This window comes from Gobio gobio (genome assembly GCF_949357685.1).
Source record: "Gobio gobio genome assembly, chromosome: 24".
Taxonomy (NCBI): domain Eukaryota; kingdom Metazoa; phylum Chordata; class Actinopteri; order Cypriniformes; family Gobionidae; genus Gobio; species Gobio gobio.
The window spans coordinates 19,570,489-19,594,520 of record NC_137120.1 but is presented as its reverse complement, the minus strand read 5'-3'; the positions used below and the strand labels follow the sequence as shown (position 1 = coordinate 19,594,520).

At 41.2% G+C, this 24,032-nt stretch overlaps 2 protein-coding genes across 4 annotated transcripts in view; both read right to left on the bottom strand.

The window, feature by feature from the left end:
* tasora (transcription activation suppressor a) overlaps positions 1-8,898 on the bottom strand; it is a gene marked incomplete at its 3' end in the record, with an annotated part of 42,506 nt that extends 33,608 nt beyond the window's left edge. Inside the window, exon 1 of the mRNA XM_079807051.1 lies at positions 8,507-8,898. Coding sequence (XP_079663177.1) covers positions 8,507-8,738 — 232 coding nt within the window. The 5' untranslated portion in view covers positions 8,739-8,898. The remainder of the gene's footprint in view (positions 1-8,506) is intronic.
* Positions 8,899-22,394: 13,496 nt separating this feature from the next.
* arhgef3 (Rho guanine nucleotide exchange factor (GEF) 3) overlaps positions 22,395-24,032 on the bottom strand; it is a 175,024-nt gene continuing 173,386 nt past the window's right edge. For all 3 annotated transcript variants that reach the window (XM_079808301.1, XM_079808302.1, XM_079808300.1), the window contains one exon: positions 22,395-23,918. In XM_079808301.1, coding sequence (XP_079664427.1) covers positions 23,650-23,918 — 269 coding nt within the window. In that variant the 3' untranslated portion in view covers positions 22,395-23,649. The remainder of the gene's footprint in view (positions 23,919-24,032) is intronic.

The window sequence follows — 24,032 nt, the reverse complement described above, 5'->3', positions numbered from 1 at the left end:
TGCGCTATTGAGTACTAGGCCTCAGCAGGCCTCCACGACGGCCGGCCCCAGAAAGGACTTTAGGCCAGTCTGCTTCAGGCGGTTGGCCTTGGCAGTTCAGGGAGTAGACTCGCTGACAAGTAGCAGGCCTCCTTGGAAGAGTCCAGACGCTAGTGGGACATGCATAGCAGCTGCGACCAGGTAGCTAGCCTCGAGAGGCCTCATGCGGAAGGCCCCAATATATGTATTGGTGTGGTATGATTCCCAATGGTGTTGGTATTTGTAGCAGAAGACTTGTTATCAGCTAGTAGGCCCTACCAGGCCTCCATGAGGACGAGTCCCCAGCAGTGTGGGTATTTATTTTGTCAGTCAGACTCACTGTCAGGCCATCCTGAGACTGAGCCCCAGAAAGTCTGAGTTCATAGCAGCCAGTTTTAACTATGAGGTAGTTGGTCTCACCAGGCTTCCATGAAGGCGAGTTCCTGAGTTGGGTGGCTGCTTGCTATCAGTTGATCTGGACTTAGCAGGCAGCACCTGAAGGTGAGCTCTCACCCTAGCATGACAAAGGGGATCACTTTTCTTCTACTGGTTCCCTCCAGAAGGGAACCTATTTGTATCTAGCCTATAGCCGGGTCTACCTACCAGGTCAGGCTTGGGGATCCCCTCACTGAGGGTCGCTTGTGAGTACTCAGCCTCCTTTGTCTGGTAAGACGGTTACAGGCCTCTCGTGGGGTATCCCAGTTAGATCAGTGTGTAGGCCTGTCCGGCCTCCTTAGCGCTTTGTAGATCCTTGGATCGAGCAGACAGGCTCCCCTCGCTAGCAAGGGTTGTAAAGCGCTATGCTGAGTATTGCTCTCCAGGATACCCATCTCTGAGATCCAGTCTGAGTTGGTTACTACCAGTTTCGCAGTCTGGATGCCTTACCTAGAGGTGTCCAAAGGCTCTGTTTCTGCAAAGACAGGTTGTTGGACAAACTGAAGTGTTCAATGCAAGTGAGACCAGCTCAGGCCTCCCTGGTGGCATTCGGGTGAATATGTTCCCTGAGTAGTGATCGGCTGGGGCTCCCTCAGGTTCCCTAGGCACATTCCCTTAAATGGACCCCTTTTGTTGAAGTGGTTGGTTCCAGGCCTTTGAGCAGCCTGGGTAGGACTTCATGTAAAATGTATTATGGTTTCCTCTTGAGGCTTATAGCTGGGGCTATGACCGTAGGGAATGCGGTCACTGACAGCCCAGTGTGACTCAAGGGAGAGTGGTTCTGGCATTTCAGTTGAATTTGCTGGTTCTGACAGTTGTCACTGGCATGCACTCCCCTTAGCATGACAGAGTGGGTATATCATTCCCCAAAGCGTCCTAGGACACAGTGCGAGTTCCCTTTGAAAGAGAACGTCTCAGGTTACATATGTAACCCATGTTCCCTGAGAACAAGGATTGAGAACGAGTCTCTTTGCCATGCCTTGGGGCCTGCCTACCAAACAGTCCCTTCAGACGATAAGGTAGGGCTGGGCGGTATATTGAGTTTGTACAATATATCGATATACATTTTAGAAACTATATGGAATGAGGCAATACCGTTTATATCGATATACAGTAGATTGATACTAACGCATCTGAAAAATAGCGGAGGACGCAGAATGAGCTGACATAAGAGTCCACAGGTTTCCGAACAAAAAAAGATAGGAAGCCTGTCTGGTTTCTTTTTGTGCCGGTGAAGAGACGGGACTTCACTTCTGCATCTGCTTCGAAAACGCAGTGGTGTGTCGTTCACATTAGACTGGTGGTTATCATTTTCAACATTGATGAATACAAAGTATGTACATTAACACAAATGTATACAGTCTCACACTTTTCAAAACAGTTTTGAATTTTGTAAATTACTGGTAAATATTTTATTCATGCCATGTATGTACATTCAAGTTCACTCAAATACATACTCCTGGCGTCATATACATCCTCACACTATCGGTGAATTGGCAGGAAATAATAACACAGAATTAATGAACAAAGGATAACATAAAACACACAATAACACTATATTGTCTATGGTTCTGCCGCAGGCAGGAGATGTGATGGTTATGGATCCGTCAGAGATGCAGCTCGAAGAAAACGTGTACACCATAAGTATTGTTTTATAAACAATTGCTAACTACCAAATCAGTCGTGATGAGAAACCACTAATGTTATATCACGTAAAGTTAGCATCACATAACGTTAAGTGTGGACGGATATTAACAAGTGTGACATACGCATGATTAAAGCTTATTAGCTTCTGTTATTGGTAAGTATCAATACTCCTAGATGACCAATATCAGCTTTGCTATTGCTTGATACATGATAATAATCTGTACAGTATTGTGATCTGAGCACAGTGTTACATATCATTAGCTAACACTGGTCTCTCCTAAGGGTGTGAACCTACACTGGTCTCAAGATTCGGTTCAATTCGAAATCACGATGCATCACAATGTATTGACGATGCACTGCATCCTCATGTATATCATTTTTGTCAGTCAGTTACATGAACTGAACCTTTAATTTTTCCTGCTCTAAGGAAACACGCTTCTTGAATGTATCAAACAAAATTCAAGTCTGGGCACAGAAGACAACAGGAGCGTTTGTAACAAATACACAATATACAACCCCAAATCAGAAAAAGTTGGGACAGTATGGGAAACGCAAAGAAAAAAAGAAGAAGTGATTTCTAAATTTACTTTGACTTGTATTTCATTGCAGACATATGAACACAAAATATTTCATGTTTTGTCTGGTCAACTTCATGTCATTTGTAAATATGCATCCTTTCCTGTCATTCAGACCTGCAACACATTTAAAAAAAAGTTGGGACAGTAAAGCATTTACCACTTTGTAATGTTGCCATTCCTTTTCACAACACTTAAAGCAGCACTAGGTAGATTTTGCTCTCTGGGTCCCCCTACAGGTGGGAAACAGTATTGTCCTCTACTACTGTCGTAAACTGTCATCCTACATCAGGGGATGCATGGCACGTGCATTTATTGACATGACAACCATGATAGCCCTGAACACTGCAGGAGTTCACATGCAGGTGTTCTGCTTGCGTCGCGTGTGAAATGTCTTCATCCCAGGTACAGTGGCATATGTTTCAGCATGTCATATGAATATCATTTCATGGGTTTTATTTTTTTCAAACGCCAAATGATCGCGATGCTCACGTTTACAAGCCAGCGTCATTATAGTAGCCTAGTCTATTGGTTCCCGTTTTACAGAATCTATATGATACCTCAGTTCAATGTTTGAGTGGTAGGTAATAACCATATATCGTCAATATTATAATATCAAGCTACCCTAGATGAATCTGCAAATTTGAAAAATCGATTTGCATTATGGCTTGAGGAAAGACAAATAAACCAATATCACAGACATGTTAGGTATTCTAAAATATGATTTTGTACGTCTTATGTATTTACTTGCAAGAATGTAGCCCCTCCTCCTTCAGCTCACGCCAACGAGCAAACGCTGGCCCAATGTTGATCCTCGTCCTGCCTTTAATCCGATCACTTTCTCGTTTCCTCTTTTTGCTTTCCTCCGACAAAACCTTTGCTTTCTTATTTTTCTGTGCTGCTTCGGCCATGACTATAACATTCGGCAAACAAATGATAGTTTTTCTCGCACGTCCGAATTTAAGGAAGTGGGGGTGGTGGTGGAAGTGACGTATATGCCGTAAAGCAGTCGAATTTTGTAGTTCTTTTTTTTCTCGGGTTACTACCCGAAACCTGAAGTTTAAAAGTACGATTATAAACGATACAGATCCCGTCAGGCTATGGCAGACGTGTCATTCAACCTATTGTATGTCGATGTATCATCACAAGAGGTTTGAAAATATATTATAAAAGGTTGAAAAGTTACCTAGTGCTGCTTTAAAAGACGTTTAGGGACTGAAGACACCAAGTGATGAAGTGTTTCATGTGTAATTTTGTCCCATTCTTCCTGCAAACAAGTCTTAAGGTGGGCAACAGTACGGGATCTTCATTGTCACATTTGCGCTTCAAAATGCACCACACATTCTCTATTGGAGACAGGTCGGGACTGCAGGCAGGCCAGTCAAGTACCCGTACCCTCTTCCTCCGCAGCCAGGACTTTGTAAAGTGTGCAGAATGTGGTTTTGCATTGTCTTGTTGAAATATGCATGGACGTCCCTGGAAAAGATGTCTTCTTGAAGGCAGCATGCTCCAAAATCTCTATGTACTTTTCAGCATTAATGGTGCCTTCACAGAAGTGCAAGTTACCTTTGCCAAGGGCACTGACACAACCCCATACCATGATAGACCCTGGCTTTTGGACTTGATGCTGGTAACAGTCTGGATGATCCTTTTCTTCTTTGGTCCGGAGCACACGGCGTCCATTCCTCCCAAAAAATACCTGAAATACTGATTCATCTGACCACAGTACACGTTTCCACTGTGTGATGGTCCATCCCAGATGCCTCCGAGCCCTGAGAAGTTGACGGTGCTTCTGGACACTGTTAACATAGGGATTCCTTTTGGCACAGTACAGTTTTAACTGGCATTTGTGGATGTAACTACCTATTGTGGTACTTGACAAAGGTTTGCCAAAGTAGTCCTGAGCCCATGTGGTGATATCGCTTATAGATGAATGATGATTCTTGATGCAGTGCCGCCTGAGGGATTGGAGATCACGGTTGTTCAGCTTAGGCTTGCGCCCTTGTCCTTTACGCACTGAAATTCCTCCAGATTCCTTGAATCTTTTAATTATGTTATGCACTGTTGAATGTGAAATATCCAAATCTCTTCCTATCTTTCTTTGAGGAACATTGTTTTTAAACATTTCAATAATTTTCGCACATATTTGTTGGCAAACTGGCGATCCTCGGCCCATCTTTGCTCCTAAAGGATTAGACCTTTCTTGGATGCTGCTTTTGTACCAAATCATAATTACAATCACCTGTTGACATCACCTGTTTCAAATCACATCATTATTTAACCATTTTACCTCCTTACTAGCCCTAAATTGCTCCTGTCCCAACTTTTTTTGAAATGTGTTGCAGGTCTGAATGACAGGAAAGGATGCATATTTACAAATGACATGAAGTTGACCAGACAAAACATGAAATATTTTGTGTTCATATTGTCAGCAATGAAATACAAGTCAAAGTAAATTTAGAAATCACTTTTTTTTTTTTTTTTTGCGTTTTCCATACTGTCCCAACTTTTTCTGATTTGGGGTTGTACTAAAAGCCACTTCAGGAGGCGGTCTGGGCCGCATTACAGTGAAAGCTAGAGTCTAAATGCCTGTAGTTGTTGACACATTTTACTCACAGTCCTCCCAACAATGCTAAAAAATAAACGCGTTATGGGCTAGCCTATATGACGTTATAGCCAGATATGACAGCGCTACTGAAGCACGCATCGCCGCAGACGAGCAGCTGCGTATCTCTTCATCAAGCCAGCGCACAAACTACCACAAATAAAACCGAAAGCAAGTTGCAGGTGCTCAACATAGCCATATTCATTAAAAGTAAAGAAACCGAATGAGTTTCTTACCAGTGCTGTTGCTGCGCTCACCTATTGCGGTCTTTGACTTTTAAATTAATCAAATGCAGCTCATATCGGTTGTTTTCAGTGACGCGAACTCTATTAAATCTGCATATAGTGCGGGAATTGGAGATCGGATTCATATCCATTTTGCGGAGATACATTTATGTGACGAAATGTAAATGAAATTGTTTTGATAAATCAGATAGCTATCTGTTCTGTAAAAATGTATGACTTGACCAGGTGTAAACAGGCACTTTAAGAACTCTTAAGGCCTGTACACACCGGGACGAATATCGCGTGCGCTTATCGCCAGCGTTTTTCGGCGCGTCTTGAGTGTTCACACCCAAACGATTTTCACTGGCGATGCGCAGAGTGAACGTGCACATTCAGTAGATGCGCTCCTGGTACACAGGGTGGTGCTGCGGCACTTTACACTTCTGACACTCGCTTGTCACACAGAAGAAGAAGAGAGACAGTATTTACATGCTTGCCAAAACCACAGATATATTATGTCTATGGCCAAAACCATTTACACACTTTTTGCTAACTGGCAGGCAGCATTAGCAGCTCATTTTCTTTTTTGTCTACTTCCTACTTCTTCGTCGTATCAATGTGTGCTCGGCAAGACCGTTTTGTGCTTGAGCGCCACCAAGTCATGTTTTACTGTTACTTCAGCAGCTCCAGGCACGTGAACAAAAGCTCTGATCTCATTGGTTGGCCAGTTTTTAACGCGCCGCGTCAAAATAAAAAAAACAACCCGAGGCGTTTTTTTTAAATGACGCTTTACGCCTGGCATTTTACGCGTCGGTGTGCACACTCACATTGGCACCCTTTGTTTAGTCACGAGGCGTTAAACGTCGGCGATAAACGCACACGAAAAACGTCCCGGTGTGAACAGGCCTTAACGTTGATATAAGTTGATCCATTTTTGGCTGAGCTGGGTCCACCTTGGCACTGACAGACAATAACAGCTCACAATGAAAACGGCTGACATGGTTTCTCAAGTTAGTGGTTTTATTACCCCATGCAAATTTTATTTATGCGTGACATGATTTACACGCAGCGCGTGTGTTCTCCAGGTCGTGCTTACCAGGTTGTTCATAAAAGCTGAAATGTGCCCAGATGTCTGCTTTTAAAGTAGTTGGTGCATTTTAATTACTCGCACTCGCGCCATTGTATGCTACAGCAACAACGCACGTACGTGACGAATGATAGCAGCAAAGCGTCAGTACATTATAATCGGTTATGGTCTATTACTGAACCGATACCGAATCGTCCTCGTCTGCATTGCGATGCATCAAAGAAACGATTAATTTCGACACCCCTAGTCTCTCAGACACCTGAACTGTTCTCCACTGGTTCTCACACAACATCTCAATTTGTCTCCTCTAATCATTGATCTGTCTAATCCTGGCCTGTCCCTAATTGTCTGTCATAATTATATGGCTGTGGTCCGTAATATGAGTATGAATAAACATTTACAGTTTCCTCAGCGTCTGAACTGTCATTGCAATCCATTGTTTTCATATTGTTGAAATTGACTGCATTGCATTCCCTGCCTTTGTGTCACTTCCGTTTTTGGCATTTTTAGATGCAGAAGTAAAAAATTCTCTCACAAAAACGATTCTAGTAGCATATTTATAAGTATATTTTAAAGAAAATGTACTTCCAACATTATTTTCCTATACATTAGCTCACTGGGGGCTCTAACTTGCAATATGCCCTTCAAGCATCTCATTTAAAATGTATTTGCGTTGATAACATGACATTAGATCAGCCTTCTGTCTGTGCTGTCTTGACTTACTTGTTCAGAAGTGATGCAATGACTTTACTAACTGTGATCGACTTTTGAGAAGGCAGGACTTATTCCACCATATATCTATAGTCTTAGCATGACCATACGCTGTAGCTGGGTTTGCATCTAAACGTGAAGCAAATCTTTTCAAAGTAAGCAAAAAACAAAAACACGCTAATTAGGTGCATTTCCATTAAGTTGTTAGAGTGGATGATGGTGGTATTGGTAACCTAGTAACCAACAGTAAATAAAACACCATCAGTAGAAATCCTGATTAGTTCGCTATGTTAGAATTTATTCTGCAAATGTCTCCCATTATTCGCATTAACTCAAAAACTACCTCAAGTGAGAAGAAAAACTTTGCGAATTAAGGGATTTCTTTCTCTCGAAATTTGCCGTTTCCATCACTCGTTTCTGATATTTCAAAATGTGTACGTTTGTGCATGTAAATGAAGAAACGAGTAATTAAATGTACTTTTTTTGAGAGCGTATATAAAATTTTGCCAATATATATTTATTTGTATTAAATTGTGTTTAATGTTTTAATGTTAATATACACAATAGTGTGATATACAGTATGTTATATAACAGTTTACTCAAAAGTACTTTAAATTCCTTAAAATTCCCTACACACTTAAAATGTTTCAACAGAATCTTTGTTTGAATAAAACCTTGTTTGAAAAGAATCAAAAGCATGAATGAAAGTTTTGAATGTGTGAACAGAATATTCAACCCTTTAAACGTCCGAAACGGTATATTTGAGTAAAACTTTCAACGTTTAAGCAAAATCCTGGATTCTATAAACTTCCAAAGTAAAATGTTATTTAAAATTAATATTTATGTGTCTTTTTAAAATCATAAAACTGAAAGAATATAGTGCTCCCCACTGTACCACAGTGACATACGGGTGTGGCAGAGCAACCTGTTACCTGAGGGAGGGTGTGTATGTGTGTGTGTGTGTGTGTGTGTATGTATACATACACGCAGAGATTTTATAGTATATCTTATATTATGGGCTGATGCACAGGATCTCCATTCATACTGTTCATTACTGATCTGCCCATCTAGACAACATTACTGGGCAACACATTCAGATGCACATAGCTGTTGTTTAGGTTGAAAACTCCCTACAATTTGAGACACAGATTGAGTGTTTTTAATCCCAGTAACGGAAAAAGACAAACAAAGGGGGCCAGCGCACCTCTCTTTTCTCTGCTCTTCCTGGGGATGTGGAAGTTCAGTCGCGGCTGTTCATCGGCTGGTTTCCCGGCCCGTGAGACTTTCTTGACCCGCTTCTCTTCATCGGGACCGTCCGGACATCCATACTCTTCCTCCGTGCCGCCGCCATTTTGGCTCCATGAAGGCGCAGCAGGATTGTCTTTTTCTTTGTCGCTGAATTTCCCTCCTCGATGCTCCATGGCTGCTTTATTCATGCTCTCCAGACATGAGTGGACATGGACTCTCTTCGCAGCGCTGAAAGCTGGAGGCAGCACGGGGTTTCTGTCTGCTGAATGCTCACACCACACATAAACACACACACATGTACATGCCCACTCTTAGCCGCAATGTGTGTGAATGTGACCGGATCGCAGCAGCGCCACCCAGCGGGCGCCATCATAACACTGAAGCTGAGCGCCGCCTGCAGGTTTAATGCTGAACTACAGAATGTCCTTCAGTTTATCACCACCAGCAACAAAGAGAAATGTTAAAGGAACATTCCACCTTTTTTGAAAATAGTCTCATTTTCCAACTCCCCTAGAGTTAAACAGTTGAGTTTTACCGTTTTCGAATCCATTCAGCCGATCTCCGGGTCTGGCGGTAACACTTTTAGCATAGCTTAGCATAGATCATTGAGTCTGATTAGACCGTTAGCATCTCGCTCCAAAAATGACCAAAGAGTTTCGATATTTTTCATATTTAAAACTGGACTCTTCTGTAGTTACATTGTGTACTAAGACCGACGGAAAATGAAAAGTTGCGATTTTCTAGGCCGATATGGCTAGGAACTATACTCTCATTCTGGCGTAATCAAGGAACTTTGCTGCCGTACCATGGGTGCAGCAGCGCAATGATATTACGCAGAGCCTGAAATTAGTGCCCAGCATGCTCCCTGTGCAAGCAGGTTGTCACGGTGCTGCATAACATCATTGTGCCGCTGCACCCAAGGTACAGCAGCAAAGTTACTTGATTATTACGTAGGAATGAGAGTATTTACTCTTTGGTAATTTTTTTGAGTGAGATGCTAACGGTCTAATCAGATTCAATGATCTATGCTAAGCTATGCTAAAAGTGCTACCGCCAGACCCAGAGATCAGCAGATTTGAAAATAGTAAAACTCAACTGTTTAACTCTAGGGGAGTTGGAAAATGAGCCTATTTTCAGAAATAGTGGAGTGTTCCTTTTAAGGTTATTTTCGTAAACGAAAACTGAAACTAAGACTAAAACTATTGGTCAAAAAACATTTTCGTAAACTGAAATAAAATTAAAAAATCGCAATAAATGAAAAACTAAAACTAAACGAAACTAACAACTCTTACTGAAAAACGAACTGAAATAAAATAATTATTAGCAAAAATAAATATTCGTTTTCGTAATTAATACGCTCTCTTTACTGTGGCGGAAAATCTTACCTGTGGCGGTTGAGGGAGTGTCTGGCGCTACTGTGCGTGAAGTGAGCTGAGGAGATTAACCGCTGTCCTGTGACGCGACGCGTGCAGTGAACACATCGCTAGTCCTAAGCAGCAGCTCACAAAGCATTAATTAAACTTTGTTGAAATTAAAAATCTTGATTTGGTCTTTACACTTCGTTCTGGTAACTCTGCTAAACTATAATTACTAAAACTAAAATTGAAACTAAATATATAAAAACTAAATAGAAATGTGTTTACAAAATAAAAACTAAACTTAAACTAGCAAAACAATTTATAAAACTAACTAAAACTAAACTGAAATTTGTAGCAAAATTGAAAACGATAATAAAATAAAAACTAATTTAAAAATGCAAAACTATAATAACCTTGGTTCCTTTAACGATGTATCATATTCAAACAATAACTTTTTATATAATAAGAATAGTACATAAAACACTGTCTGAAAAATGTGTGTAGTGCTTGCAAAACACACAGTTACAGTTGGCCTGACAATTTCCCAGTATTTAAACTCGCCATATAATGAACCTTGCCATAGGCCTACTCTTTTCTTCTCAATTGTATGACGATCACGTTTCACGAACAAGGAAAAATGGGCGGGTCTTGATTTTGTTGGTAGAGAATTGATTGGATGGTTGTGGTTTGCTATTGGTGGATCTCATGTGAGTGACAGGTTGCCCCACCCTTGCACAGGTAAACACGTCATCAGAGAAGAGAAGAGAAGAGAAGAGAAGAGAAGAGAAGAGAAGAGAAGAGAAGAGAAGAGAAGAGAAGAGAAGAGAAGAGAAGAGAAGAGAAGAGAAGAGAAGAGAAGAGAAGAGAAGAGAATAGAAGAGAAGAGAAGAGAAGAGAAGAGAAGGAGGGGAAGTTTCTAAATGGTTGCATAAACATTAGCAAAACTTCACAGGCAAAATCTGTGATTTGTTACTTTTTTGCAATTCTGAAGTTATATCTTTATAAACTCAGTTCTGAGGGGAAAAAAGCCAGAATCGTGAGATAAAAAGATGAAAATAACTTTTTTATTTTGTGGCGGAAATAAGCTTTCATATAGGGCCTACACTATACTGCCAAAAGTATTGGGACACCCCTCCAAATAATTGAATTCAGGTGTTCCAATCACTTCCATGGCCACAGGTGTATAAAATCAAGCACCCAGGAATGCTGGACATGCCAGACTGCTTCTACAAACATTTGTGAATGAATGGGTCACTCTCAGAAGCTCAGTGAATTCTAGCGTGGTACCGTGATAGGTTGCCACCTGTGCAGTAAAGTCCATTCATGAAATTTTCTCACTACTAAATATTCCACAGTCAATTGTTAGTGGTATTATAAGTGGAAGCAATTGGGAACAACAGCAACTCAGCCACGAAGTGGTAGGCCACGTTAAATCACAGAGCGGGGTTGGCGCATGCTGACGAATACAATCAGAGTTCTTCCAAGTCCATAAAAGTGCTTCTATCCATCATAAAAGAGCTCCACACGGCTCTGGGGGGTTAATAAAGACCTTCTGAAGTGTAACAAAGTGTTTGTGTAAGAAAAATATCCATATTTAAAACTTTAAAAACTAAAATAACTAGCTTCCGGCAGACTACCTACGCAAGTCGACTTACGGCAAAAGAGTAACTTCTGACGCAATGTATAGGTGCATTGCAAGCTTTGACGCCTCTCACGGTTCAAACAAATAGGGCTGGGTGTTGTGTTCACGTAATACATACAGTATATATACAGTTCTAGTTCTGCTATTCGGGATGCCTGTTTTACGTTGCACATTCTGACACTGTGAGGCCACCGTAGGTGCGCGCTGTTGTGGGGGGTTCCAGAAAGAATAAACGAGTGAGTTGATGCATTGAAAGTTGAAACTAGTTGTTATTTTTTTACCAATATAACATTGGCGATGAGGATGGCTGATGCCCTGGTTTTTTCTCTTCCACCTCCGGACTATTTTCTGCCCCTCCTTGGCGATCCTGTCATTCCTTGGAATCAGTGGAGAACGTCTTTTGAACTGTACCTTTTAGCCATTGGATTGGATAATGCCACTAGCGTGAGGAAGCGCGCTATCCTACTGCACTTGCTGGGAGCGGAGGGGAACAGGATTTTCAACACACTCGATGGTACTCTGGACACTTACGATGCTGTAATTACGGCTTTGACTGGACATTTTGTGAAGTCACAGAACATCCTCTTTCAGCGGCTGGAGTTCAGACAAAGTCAAGTCAAGTCAAGTCAACCTTATTTATTTAGCGCTTTTAACAATGCAGATTGTTTCAAAGCAGCTTTACAGTGTTAAACAGGAAAATAATGCAACATAATTTTATTCAGCCATATAGCCATTCTGGAGAAAACAATGATGTCATCAGTTCATTTCAATTATCATACAGTGACAGTGTGGGCTTTAGATCAGTAATTTTGTTTTTATGTTGTTAATTGAGTTTAATAATTAGATTTATTTGGATATTTAGTAGAAAAATTTGGGAAAAAATAGTGTCCCCAACTGAGCACGCCAAGCCAGAGGCAACAGTGGCAAGGAAACCAAAACCCCATCAGGTGACCTAATGGAAAAAAATTAACCTTGGGAGAAACCAGGCTCAGTCGGTATGCCAGTTCTCCCCTGTCCAATTAACAAACAGCGTATGATTATTATTCTGGCAACTTTACAGGTCAGAGGTCATAATACATCGGAATACTCGAAGGATCTGAGGCAACACGCCGGAGACGAGTTTATTGAGGATGATATGTTGATTAAATAACTATTAAAGTGCAATATTCGAAAGATCAGAGGCAACACGCTGCAGACGGGTTTATTGAGGATGACATATCGAACAATCGGAGTAATCCCGCCGGAGACGGGTTTATTGAGATGCCGTGTCGACGATGCAATTTCAGGGGAGTCTAATTGACACGGTGTCTGCAGACACTTCAGGGTCCTGCCTTGGTCATGTCAGGGCGCAGGTCCACCATCTGATCTGGATACGGCCCGGATCCGGCTGACTGCAGTAAACCTCGGGATAAAACAGAGAGACTATCATTAGCGTAGATGCCATTCTTCTGATGATGTCACGAGTACATCATGTGTTATGGGAAGTGTTCCCGGTTCCGGCTGACCTAGTTAATGCAGCCTAACAATCATTTCATTGAAAAAGTGTTTTATGTGTATGCCACAGTAAATAGATGTGTTTTTAGTCTAGATTTAAACTGACAGAGTGTGTCTGCTTCCCGTACAATGTTAGGAGGACTGTTCCAGAGTTTAGGTGCTAAATAGGAAAAGGATTGACCGCCTGCAGTTGATTTGGATATTCTCTGTATTATCAACTGGCCAGAATTTTGAGACCGCAGTAGACGTGATGGAGTATAATATGTTAAGAGCTCGCTCAAGTATTGGGGAGCTAAACCATTTAGTGCTTTGTAAGTAATAAGCAAGATTTTAAAATGTATGCGATGTTTAATAGGCAGCCAGTGCAGTGTTGACAGAACTGGGCTAATATGGTCATACTTCCTGGTTCTAGTAAGAACTCGAGCTGCTGCGTTTTGAACCAGCTGGAGTTTATTTATTAAGCGAGCAGGGCAACCACCCAGTTGAGCATTACAATAATCTAACCTTGAGGTCATGAACGCATGAACTAACTGTTCAGCATTTTGCATTGAGAGCATGTGCCGTAATTTAGATATATTTTTAAGATGGTTGAATGCAATTTTACAGATGCTAGAAACGTGGTTTTTCATTTTTTGAATACTCTTTTCAACATACTACGATTTTGGGACATACTAATTATTTTTTCGAATACTATTTAGTACGGATAGTATGCGAATTGGGACGCAGCAACAGTCTTTGCGAAGTCTTGAATTCCCTGGGGATCATTTCTGAGTGTTTATATTGGACTGTTATTTGTACTTTACCTGGACTGTTTCCCGATTTCTGAACCGTTGCTGCTTGCCTCGACCATCGCCTTTTTATCGTACTGTGATTCTCTGCTGCCTACCCTGACCTTCTGCCTGGTATCTGAACTGTGTATGTATGCTGCCTGCCTCGATCTAAGCCTGTGCCTGTTTATGATTCTGCTCTGCCTTCTCCAGTGTGTTCGCTGTGTCACGACCCTTTACTGCCTGACTCTGTTTTTAATAAAGCTGCAAATGGATCCTCACTCCAATGACTCATCATTACAGAAGACTTTGCCATCTTACGATCCAGCAACTCTCATGCAAATTTCCTCGGAATTGTCTGCACAGGCCCATCAGCTTGTTATACATCAGCATCAACTTACCCGGTTAACTTCCCTGACTGAGGAGCTTGTCAAGATGCTACAGAGCGCGCCAGTATCGGCAGCGGTAATCACGATGCCTCCCTCCGCTCCCGCCATACAGGTCCCTTCCACCAAAAACCCACGCCTGGCATTTCCTGATAAATTCAATGGCGACCCAGTGAAATGTAAGGGCTTTCTATTACAATGCTCTCTGTTTGTAAATCAACAACCGGCCTTGTATCCAACAGATTCTGGCAAAATTTCATTCGTCTGATCACTGCTTACTGGGAGGGTGTTAGACTGGGTCACGGCAGTGTGGGGAGAGGATGGAACAACCTTCCAGAGTGGTGAGTTCACATGTACAGTTAAACCACTCCTCCTCTTGTGTTAAAACTCCTTTGAAAATAACTTGTCACAACAGAACTACCTCCACTTTTGCGCTGTTGGATTCCGGAGCCGCAGGCAACTTTATGTCTTACGAGTTTATTAAAGAACACCAGATTCCCCTAACACAATGTGATTCTTGTCTGGCAGTGGAGGCGCTAGATGGTCGTCCAATTGGTAAGGGAAGAATCACCCACCTAACAGATGAAATCACCATGCAAGTAGAAGTTTTGCACAAAGAAACCATCCGTTTCTACTTGATTCAATTCAATTCAAATTTATTTGTATAGCGCTTTTCACAATACACATTGTTTCAAAGCAGCTTTACAGAAAGTGCATTTCATAAATGTACATTGAAAAATGTTAGAAAGAGAATGTTAAAGAAAAATGTTAGAAAAAGTTAATCAATCATGTATTAATTTAGGCCATAACAACGCTGGCGTTGAGTCGTCTCTTCACAGGCGTCGAGTCGTCTCTTCACAGGTGTTGGGGCATCAGAAGTCTCCATGAGAGGCTGGATACAAACTGGAGCTGACGAACTATTTACCTTGGGACAAGTGTTCCGAGATAACAACAGAAAAGCAGATGGGAAATAATTAGCATAGCTGCTGTTCAGAATATTAATGCTTTTGATCCGATTTAACTGTAGTATAAAAGGTAATTATAATGTGAATGCTTGGCTAAAGAGATGCGTCTTTAATCTAGTTTTAAACTGGGACAGCGAGTCTGAACATCGAACAATATCAGGAAGACTATTCCAGAGTTTAGGTGGTTTAGTGGACTTAGATATCCTAGGAATCACCAGAAGCCTCGAGTTTAGTGATCTTAAAGAGCGCGATGGATTGTAGGGCGATAGAAGATCCGTTAAATACACTGGAGCTAAACCATTTAGGGCTTTGTAGGTCAGTAGCAATACTTTGTAATTGATACGGAACTTAATAGGTAACCAGTGTTGAGATGATAAAATTGGTGTTATATGATCATATTTTCTTGACCTAGTAAGAACTCTAGCAGCTGTGTTTTGGACTAACTGTAGCTTGTTTATTGATGATGCAGGACAACCAGCTAATAAAGCATTACAGTAATCTAGTCTCGAGGTCATGAATGCATGAACTAACTTTTCTGCATCAGAAATAGATAGCATGTTACGTAGCTTAGCAATGTTTCTAAGGTGGAAAAATGCCGTTCTTGTTACATATGAAATATGATTTTCGAAAGACAAGTTGCGGTCTAATATAACACCCAGGTCTTTTACTGTAGTGGATAAAGTGACAGGACATCCTTCCAAGTTAAAGTTGTATTGTGAGAGGTTTTGTGGGCAGTTTTTTGGACCAATAAGTAATACCTCCGTTTAATCTGAATTTAATAGCAGAAAATTACATGTCATCCAGTATTTAATATCTTCAACACACGCTGTCAGTTTAGATAATTTAGCGTTTTCATCTGGTTGTGATGAAATATCTAATTGAGTGTCATCAGCATAACAGTGGAAATTAATTCCATGTTTTCTTATAATATTACCAAGTGCAGCATATATATTGAGAATAGCAGAGGGCCTAACACAGATCCTTGCGGCACCCCATAGTCTACTGACGTTATCTTTGATTTTTCCCCATTTAGACAGACAAAATGGTAGCGGTCTGATAAGTACGATCTAAACCAGTTTAATGCCTGTCCCTGAACACCAGTGTAATTTTGAAGTCGATCTAAGAGTATTTTATGATCTATAGTATCGAACGCAGCACTAAGATCGAGTAGAACTAGTATTGAGATACAGCCTTGGTCAGAAGCTAGAAGTAAATCATTTGTGATTTTAACGAACGCAGTTTCTGTGCTATGATGCGGCCTGAATCCTGATTTAAATTTTTCAAAGATATAATTTTCTTGCAAGAAAGAGCACAATTCGGCGGACACAACTTTTTCTAGTATTTTAGACATAAATGGAAGATTTGAAATGGGTCTGTAATTTGCTAGGTTATTATGATCTAATTGTGGCTTCTTAATGAGTGGTTTTATGACTGCCAACTTGAATATTCTTGGAACATGACCTAAAGATAAAGACGAGTTAATAATATTGAGAAGAGGCTCTTCCATTAAAGGTAACAACTCTTTCAGTAGTTTAGTAGGTATTGGATATAATAAACATGTTGTTGGTTTAGATGCAATGATAAGTTTATTTAGCTCTTCCTGTCCTATAGTTGTAAAGCGGTGTAGTAGTTCTTGAGGGGCGATAATTGAGGTTGAATCATAAGACATCATTAAAGATTGTACATTTACAATTTTGTTTCTGATGCTTTCTATTTTCTCAGTGAAGAAATTCATTAAATCATTACTACTAAACTGTAACAGAATATTTTGCTCAGGCGATGCTTGTTTATTTGTTAGTCTAGCCACGGTGTTAAATAAAAACCTTGGATTATTTTGGTTATTTTCTATTAGTTTGCGGAGATGCTCAGCCCTGGCTGCTTTTAGGGCCTTTTTATAACGTGACATACTATCTTTCCACGCGATTCTAAAGACCTCTAAATTAGTTTGTTTCCATTTACGCTCTAAGTTACGAGTTTCTCTCTTGATAACATGTGTAGCACTGTTGTACCATGGTGCTTTAGTTTTCTCTCTAACCTTTTTTAATCTAATTGGTGCAACAATTTCTTACTAGAGAAAATGGTGCTCATACTGCTAGTCATTTCTTCTAGTTCATCTGTTTGTTTGGGTTCACTGAGCAGCTGAGACAGATCAGGTAAGCTATTTGGGAATCTATCTATAGTGGTTGGAAGGATTGTTCTGCCTGGTCGATAACGTGGCGCAACATGACAGATTTCAGCAGTACGCAGTATGCAAGTTACCATGTAATGGTCAGTGACATCATCACTTTGCGGTATAATATCTATATCGTTTGGGTTGGTTCCATGTGATATAATTAAATCTAGTGTGTGATTAAGACGATGAGTGGGGGACCAGTGACGTTTTGCTTGACCCCAAAGGAGTTTAATAGATCTGTAAACGCAGCCCCTAACGCATCATTTGTGTTATCTACGTGTATGTTAAAATCTCCAACAATTAATGCTTTATCGACGTTGACCAATAGATCTGAGAGAAAGTCTGCAAACTCTTTTAGGAAATCAGCATAGGGCCCTGGAGGTCTATATACAGTAGCCAAGGCTAGAGATAATACAGATTTCTTTCTTACATCTAAGAGCGTAACATTTAGCACTAGTACTTCAAACGAATTAAACCTGTGACGTGTTTTCTGAGTAACATTAAGAATATCTCTATAGATTGTTGCAACACCGCCGCCACGACCAATCAGACGGGGCTCATGCTTATAACAGTATCCTGGTGGAGTAGACTCATTAAGACCGAAATAATCATTTGGCTTAAGCCAGGTTTCAGTAAGGCAAAGTACATCGAAACTATTATCTGTGACCATTTCATTTACAATAACCGCCTTAGGTGTGAGCGATCTAATGTTTAGAAGACCTAGTTTTAGAAATTGTTTTTGTTCACTAATATTGAGATTTTCTGGTTTAATCATAATTAGATTTTTCCTAGATCCTACAGTAGATTTAATGTTTGACCTCACTAAACGAGGAATAGACACAGTTTCTATATAATGTTCTACATTGGTACTTATGTCAATTAAGTTAGGACAGCAAAGACTGTGATTTGGACTTTGACTTACTAGTCATATGGTGTGTAACGCCGTCGAGATGTTGTCCGACAGAAGAGCCGCTCCGATTCTGCTGGGGTGAAGGCCATCAGGACGGAAGAGCCTAGGTCGCTCCCAGAACAGATTCCAATTATTTACAAAGAGCAGCTTCTGTTCATTACACCATGACATTAACCATTCATTTAGAGCAAATAATCTTCTGAACTTTTCATGTCCTAGTCGGTATGTGGGAAGGGGTCCAGACACGATGATCGTTGCTTCAGGCGATGTTCTGCGCACCGTCTCGACCAGACTCCTGTAGTCCTTCTTCAGAACCTCCGTCTGCCGCAGTCTGATGTTGTTCGTTCCCGCGTGCAGCACGACAGCTCCGATGCGCTCGTCACCGTTCAGGATCTCAGGAACCTGCGCAGTGACATCGAGAACACGAGCACCAGGAAAGCAGTGAGTGCGCACCTTACCTTTACCTGAGGTAGCGTGGACATGCCGGATGATGGAAGTACCGATGACCACAGCGTCATGTTCCATCTCGCGAAGAGGGGAGAAGCGGTTCCGGGTGGAGATCTCGAAGACCGGGAGGGGCGGAGAGGTCCTAGCTCTGGTCCTGGCTCGCGTCTTCCGCTGTGGAAACACCCAGGGTCCATGGTGCTGTGTCGGTGCCGGAGTGAACGAAGCCAGGGATGATTGCGTCCTGGGTGCTTGGGTCCTGTGCAGAGAAACACACGGAGTAGACGAGGTCGGAGTCAAAAGGTTACTAACCACTGACTTGTGAGCATCGGCACGTGATGTTTCAAGCGCTGATCGTCGCTCTCTCAGCACGGCTCGTCTGTCTAGTAGGTCGCGAATCTGCTTGTCCAACGACTCCAACTCCAACTGCACCGAATGCAGATCGAACATGTCCTCACCTGCACTCAAAGGTAACATTAGACACACATCCGAGTTATTCGCCATTGTATATGCGCAGAATTCCCTGCAGAAACTAGCAACTGGCTTGACTCCCTTCAAGTGTGTCCTGGGATACCAACCACCCTTGTTCCCATGGTCTGGTGAACCCTCAGACTTGCCATCTGTCAACGAATGGCTACAACGCAGCAAAGAGACATGGAACTGAGATCACACCCATCTACTGCGTGCAGTACATCGGCAGGAACAACTGTCAACTTGTTCCATCCTCTCCCCACACTGCCGTGACCCAGCAACCGTCATCGTTGTCCAGGTCCAGAGTACACCCCAGGCCAGTGGGTGTGGTTGTCCACAAGAGATCTTCGCCTCAGACTTCCATGCAAGAAACTCAGTCCTAGGTATGTGGGTCCTTTCTAAATTCTCAGACAAATTACGTCAGTTTCATTTTGCCTAGATTTGCCTGCTAACTATCACATTTCTCCCACTTTTCATGTGTCATTGGTCAAACCCGCTGTTGGTCCGAGAGGAGAGTCGGAGAGTGGCGCCCAGGTGCAGACTCCTCAGCCCATTCAGGTCAATGGCGAGGAGGCGTACCAGGTTCGAGTGGTACTTGACTCCAGGCGCCGGGGCAATGCTCTTCATATCTGGTGGATTGGGAGGGTTACGGCCCGGAGGAGCAGTCCTGGGTCAACAGGAGGGATATTTTCGACCCCACACCCACAGGAGTTTCATAGGACGCATCCGGAAAAGGCTATCCATTGATTTCTGAGCGCTACCACATGACCACTGTAGATTTAAGGTGTGTTCAACTTGAAGCGGCACTGTGCAGAAAGATCGGTGTATGACATCCAAGTACTGCAAGAGCTATTCAAAGAGCTTTATTTACAATAGGACATGATATGAACACAGCATATTACCCTGCCTAATATTACTCTTACATACATGGAATTAAAAATCAGTGCATAAGAAAAATCTCTTATGCACAGAAAAAACAGGGATCGTATTCTTAAACAGTTTAGTGTATTATTTAAATAAGAGAGGCAGATGGAGAACTGCTATGGTCTTTCATCTGTTGTGTTATTGTTCTCCAGCCTCATCTATGTGTGAGTAATTATCCATATGCACACATGACCATCATCATGTGAAGAAGGGCGTGCTACTGTCAGGGGGAGGCCAGACAAAGCCACTTCTGAGATAAGTGGGATCTTTAGGGGATATGGCACAAAGCTTCAGCCATATGTCAGACCTGCTATTGCATCATCAATAGTAATCATCTTCCTGAAGGAGCGAGTTCAGTCTCAGAGGAGCTGCTGTCTCTCATCTGGGCTGATCTTCATATAGGTTTGATTCTTTTATTTAAAAATAACAAAACACATTAAACCTTTAAATCGCCAATTTTTAAATGAAAAGCTCTTAAAAATAATAAAAAAATGATAAAACGTGCATGTTCTTCATTAACTCAAGTGATATTATGTAACACTGTTCAAAAGGTTGGGGGTAAGGATTATTTTTCTTTTAGAGAAATAAAATAGGCCCTTCATTTATTTAGCAAGGATGCATTTAAATTGATCAAAAGTGACAGTGAAGACATTTGCATTGTTACAAAAAAATTCAATTTATACTTTCCATTTATTAAAGAATCCCTTTTCCCACAAAAATATAAAGCAATGTTTTAAACAGTGATAATAATTAGAAATGTTTCTAGAACACAAAATTAGGATCATGTGACTCTGAAGACTACTGGAAATCCATCTTTCCCATCAAAGAAATCAATTAAAATTTAAAATACACTATATTGCCAAAAGTATTGGGACACCCCTCCAAATAATTTAATTCAGGTGTTCCAATCACTTCCATGGCCACATGTGTATAAAATCAAGCACCATGCAGACTGCTTCTACAAACATTTGTGAAAGAATGGGTCACTCTCAGGAGCTCAGTGAATTCAAGCGTGGTACCGTTATAGGTTGCCACCTGTGCAACAAGTCCATTCGTGAAATTTCCTCACTACTAAATATTCCATGGTCAACTGTTAGTGGTATTATAACAAAGTGGAAGCAATTGGGAACAACAGCAACTCAGCAATGAAGTGGTAGGCCACGTAAAATCACAGAGCAGGGTCAGCGTATGCTGAGGCGCAGAGTGCGCAGAAGTCGCCAACTTTCTGCAGTTAATAGCTACAGACCTCCAAACTTCGTGTGGCCTTCAGTTCAGCTCAAGAACAGTGCGAAGAACTTCATGGAATGGGTTTCCATGACCGAGCAGCTGCATCGCCTTACAATGTAATACAAAGTGTGGGATGCAGTGGTGTAAAGCACGCCGCCACTGGACTCTAGAATGGAGGAACTTGACTGGCCTGCACAGAGTCCTGACCTCAACCCGATAGAACACCTTTGGGATGAATTAGAGCAGAGACTGCAAACCAGGCCTTCTCGTCCAACATCAGTGCCTGACTTCACAAATGCTCCTAGAAGAATGGTCAGAAATTCCCCTAAACACACTCCTAAACCTTGTGGAAAGCCTTCCCAGAAGAGTTGACGCTATCATAGCTGCAAAGGGTGGGCCAACTCCATATTAAACCCTGCGGATTAAGAATGGGATGTCATCAAAATTCATGTGCATGTAAAGCCAGGCGTCCCGTATGTATATTAAAATAGAAAAATAATTTTAAATGGTAATATTTTACAAGTTTTTTTTTTACTGTCATTTTGATTAAAGGAATGCAGCCTTGGAGAGCAGGAGAGACTTATTTCAAAAACATTTAAACAACCATAAACATTTGAATGTCTAATAATTCCATATGCAGTCCAATGGGGGGTTGTAAGAAAATTGAAGAAAAAAAATATGCACTTCTTTCCTGCTTAAAATTAATACATGATGTTAGTACATTTCTGACATATGGACTTTTTTATGTAAAGCTGCTTTGAAATATGTATTGTGAAAAGTGCTATACAAATATGTGAATTGAATGTGAATACTTTGAAAGGTTGCATCTTGATTGTCATATCAGAGGGAAGTAAATGGTGTTTTTAACAGTTATATCCCTGCGGTCCTCATTATGAACATGTGATAAACTGCACTAGAGGGACTCCGCCGTCCCTGCTCATTTTCCTTTGTGTAAAGATAGTAAACATTCAAAGCTCAACTCAAACATCACACATTTGCATCAAAATATTTCCTGAACCGAAGGCACTTCAGAGCATCACAAATAAACTATTCTCAAATAATGACAATTCTCACAACACACTTACAAACTAATTTTAAAATTTAATTACAGACAATATCTAAAAGCAAAAAATAAAAATAAAAATCGTGTTTTCTAATATGTTTAATTGATTTTCTTAATTTTGTTACACACTGTCCATCAGTCAATCTCTCCCGTTGATTAAATTCAGCATTTACACCCCAGCTGACCTTCAAACTCTTCGCCCAGTGCTCTTTCTTTTCTCATCCTTTCTGATTCCTAGAACATAAACTCTCTCTTAAATCCAATCCAATTGATTCCTTTTAATCCAACAGCAACAAAAACAGTAAATCAGGTGAAAAACAAACTATAAATAAATCTTACATTTCAATACAATACTTGTGGGGGAAAATGAATGTACAAGAAACAGAATAAGATACTTTTTTGGATATTTTGGATAGATCTGACAACACATCTGAGTAAACCTGAACACAATTAAAACCACCAAAAATATTTTGGCAATGGTTGTTTTCTTAACAGCACAGGTTGTCGGTTTCGGCGCACACAAAAACACTATGATAACGATTTAGCTGACCTACATGGCACAAGAGACATTTAGTTTGAGTTTATGCAACATTGTAGTCCAACAGAATACTTGCTGAGGAATTTATGTATAAAATCGTTATTTCTGCCACAATGTTGATCCCAGGTTCATTGCAGGTTCAGGAAATAAGCCTGAACCAAGCTATCTCCAATTTGTTTTCCAAACTTGCACTCATATGGATAGCAAGAAAACAGCTGTTTCTGGCTCTGACATTGATGTACAAATGCTTGAATCTAGCAGTGCTGTGACATATGAGATGAATATGTGTAATATGCATTCCTTCTTCAGAGCACCGTGCACAAATACTATGATCGCCCGTTGTTGCGAAAACATTCGACTGGTCATTTTTTATTAGTGATTACTGAATGAACACCTGAACAACATTTCCCCTATAAACCAATGTGACTGTTTTCTTGCAAAGACAGTAGGTGTATTTAAGTTGCAGTGCGATTTAATGTAAAACTGCCCAGTGTTACAGGATGTGGAATGGCAGACGACTCATCCTCATTGATTTCAGTGGACAAACTGTCAGTTAGCAAACAACAGCACAGTGAAAGAAAGGCACAAGTATAACATATAAGTTGAGGAACATTGAGAAACAAAGGTAGTGTCAATTCCAGAGAAGTGCTTCCTGCGAATGGTGGCATTTCCATAAAACAATACTGAAGAGGACTGCTGGTTAAGCAGAATTGTGAAGTTTATGCACAGCATGGCATTTACGTCTGTGGACATTCAGAGCTCAGATCCAGGCTAGCCTCAGTGGTGTCCATCATGTTGCAGTCCAAACAGTCTCTAGGTTGCGCGCACCGCCTCGCTCGGTCCACCTGTGGATCGTGGGCGGGCTCAGATTCTGCAGATCTCACAGCTTCTTTGGCCTGTCGAATGCAGTTGAGCCACTGCTGTTTGTTGAAGGCGTCGCTGGCCTGGAAGGAGTGCGACTGCAGTTGTCCTCCACTACGAAACACCACCCGGAAAAAGTTCTTGGCTGGACGAAGATAAACATAGTTTGACATGTTTACGGAAGGCGTTTAAGCATGTATAGTTTTTCACTCTTTTTTTTTTTGCCCCCACATTTTAAAAACGTTGCCATTTTTGTCAC